The sequence below is a fragment of the Fukomys damarensis genome, unplaced genomic scaffold (assembly GCF_012274545.1).
Source record: "Fukomys damarensis isolate Sample0158 unplaced genomic scaffold, DMR_v1.0_HiC HiC_scaffold_17970, whole genome shotgun sequence".
NCBI classification, from domain to species: Eukaryota; Metazoa; Chordata; class Mammalia; order Rodentia; family Bathyergidae; genus Fukomys; species Fukomys damarensis.
In genome coordinates, this window is record NW_022918882.1 from 1 (window position 1) to 1378 (window position 1378).

Genomic DNA, 1378 nt, shown 5'->3' on the forward strand with positions numbered 1-1378 from the left:
CCCTCCAATCCACGATTAGACAGATACAGAGGTAATGGAAGCACAGAGGCTGAAGAGAGCAGTGAATTTATGTCACAGTCAAGGACTACTGCCTGCCCATTCCATTCCTGCTGGGTGCTGAGATAGAAAACAAGTGCAATACTTGGCTCCACTCAAAGTCTTGGTTTACACCGGAAGCGCCTACTCGTTCCAGCTCCCAAAATAATTGCTGTCCAGCCACAGCTGAATCCTTGTGTGGCTTTGGGATTCCTTCAAAGACTCTATTCATCAGGTTCTGCTTCTGCTGCTGTATTAAGAGGTCGATGCAGTACCCGAGCCCTCTCAGAAAACCAGGGAAACCCATCAGCATCCACAGCTGCTCTTTGCAGTCCATCTAGGAAACACTTACCCACCCCTGACCTAGCCAACTGCTAGTCCAAGGTTCAGCCTCTCAAAATCGCTAAGGTCACCACTGTTACTCTTGAAATGCAACCAAAGGGAAAAACTGGGGAAGAAAACAGGGAGTGACCTGTTCCTGGTCCTTTAACCAGAAAGGGTCAAGACTTAACCCGCAGGCAATTTAGTTCAAGAGTTCAGTGCTCCTCACACTGCAAAATAAAGTGCTGCCGCAGTTACCCCTCTAAAAAGGGATGAATCTCCCAAGGGCAGATCAAGCGTCTCATTCATTGCCTGCTCCCGCAGCACAAAACAGCACCACGAGGCTCGGCCATAAAACAAATACTTGACTAAGGAGCCACAGAAAATATCTGAGAAATATCCGAGGCAGGACAAAGGGTGAGGCCCCGAGGTACCTGGAAACCACGAAGAAAGTCCTCCTCGAGGGGTCCAGTGAAGGTGCTGACAGGCACATAGCTGTTGAGTTCAGCAAGGCGGGGTTGTGACACCTCTGCTCGGTTTTTCCCAATATCCTCCTCGCGCAGATAGTACTACAAACAGTGTGGCAAGACAGGACTGTAACAGACGCACATCCTGAGGAGGCTGGCATCTTAGCAAGGCAACGTCAGAACTAGAGGTACCTGGGAGGAGAGGTCAGTCCACTGGGCTGTGCCCTCGTCATGGAGAGTGACAGCCTTCACCCCACCAAGTATGATGTTCTTAGCGATTTCCACACCCAGGCCCTGCAGACCTGATACCAACACACTGGATTTCTGGAGATGTTTCATGGCCTCATGACCCAACACATACCTGGGAGAAGGACACATCTGGGTCAGAGCCTGGATCAGCCCAACCTATCCGCTGGGTGCCTCCTCCTTCCTTCTCATCCCCGGGACTGGCCCCGCTTACAGCTGACGAGAGTAAAGACCTTCATCAATGTCCGGTTCAGCACTTTTTGATACGACCTAGAGAGAGAACAACAAACAAACAAACAAACAAACAA

At 50.4% G+C, this 1378-nt stretch overlaps 1 protein-coding gene across 1 annotated transcript; it reads right to left on the reverse strand.

The window, feature by feature from the left end:
- Window positions 1–6: 6 nt before the first annotated feature.
- Window positions 7–1334, reverse strand: LOC104859557 (ubiquitin-like modifier-activating enzyme 1). Its single transcript, XM_010620268.1, has 3 exons — window positions 1285–1334; window positions 1017–1185; window positions 7–926 (listed from the first exon to the last, which is right to left on the reverse strand). Exons 2-3 carry the CDS (start codon window positions 1161–1163, stop codon window positions 726–728), a joined length of 348 nt encoding a protein of 115 aa, XP_010618570.2. The 5' UTR covers window positions 1164–1185; window positions 1285–1334; the 3' UTR covers window positions 7–725.
- Window positions 1335–1378: the final 44 nt, after the last annotated feature.

Coding starts and splice junctions, on each gene's coding strand:
- LOC104859557 (XM_010620268.1), bottom strand. CDS start 1,163: ATGAAACATCTCCAGAAATCCAGTGTGTTGGTATCAGGTCTGCAGGGC. Junction 927..1,016: donor GGACTGACCTCTCCTCCCAG/GTACCTCTAGTT, acceptor CACTGTTTGTAG/TACTATCTGCGCGAGGAGGA.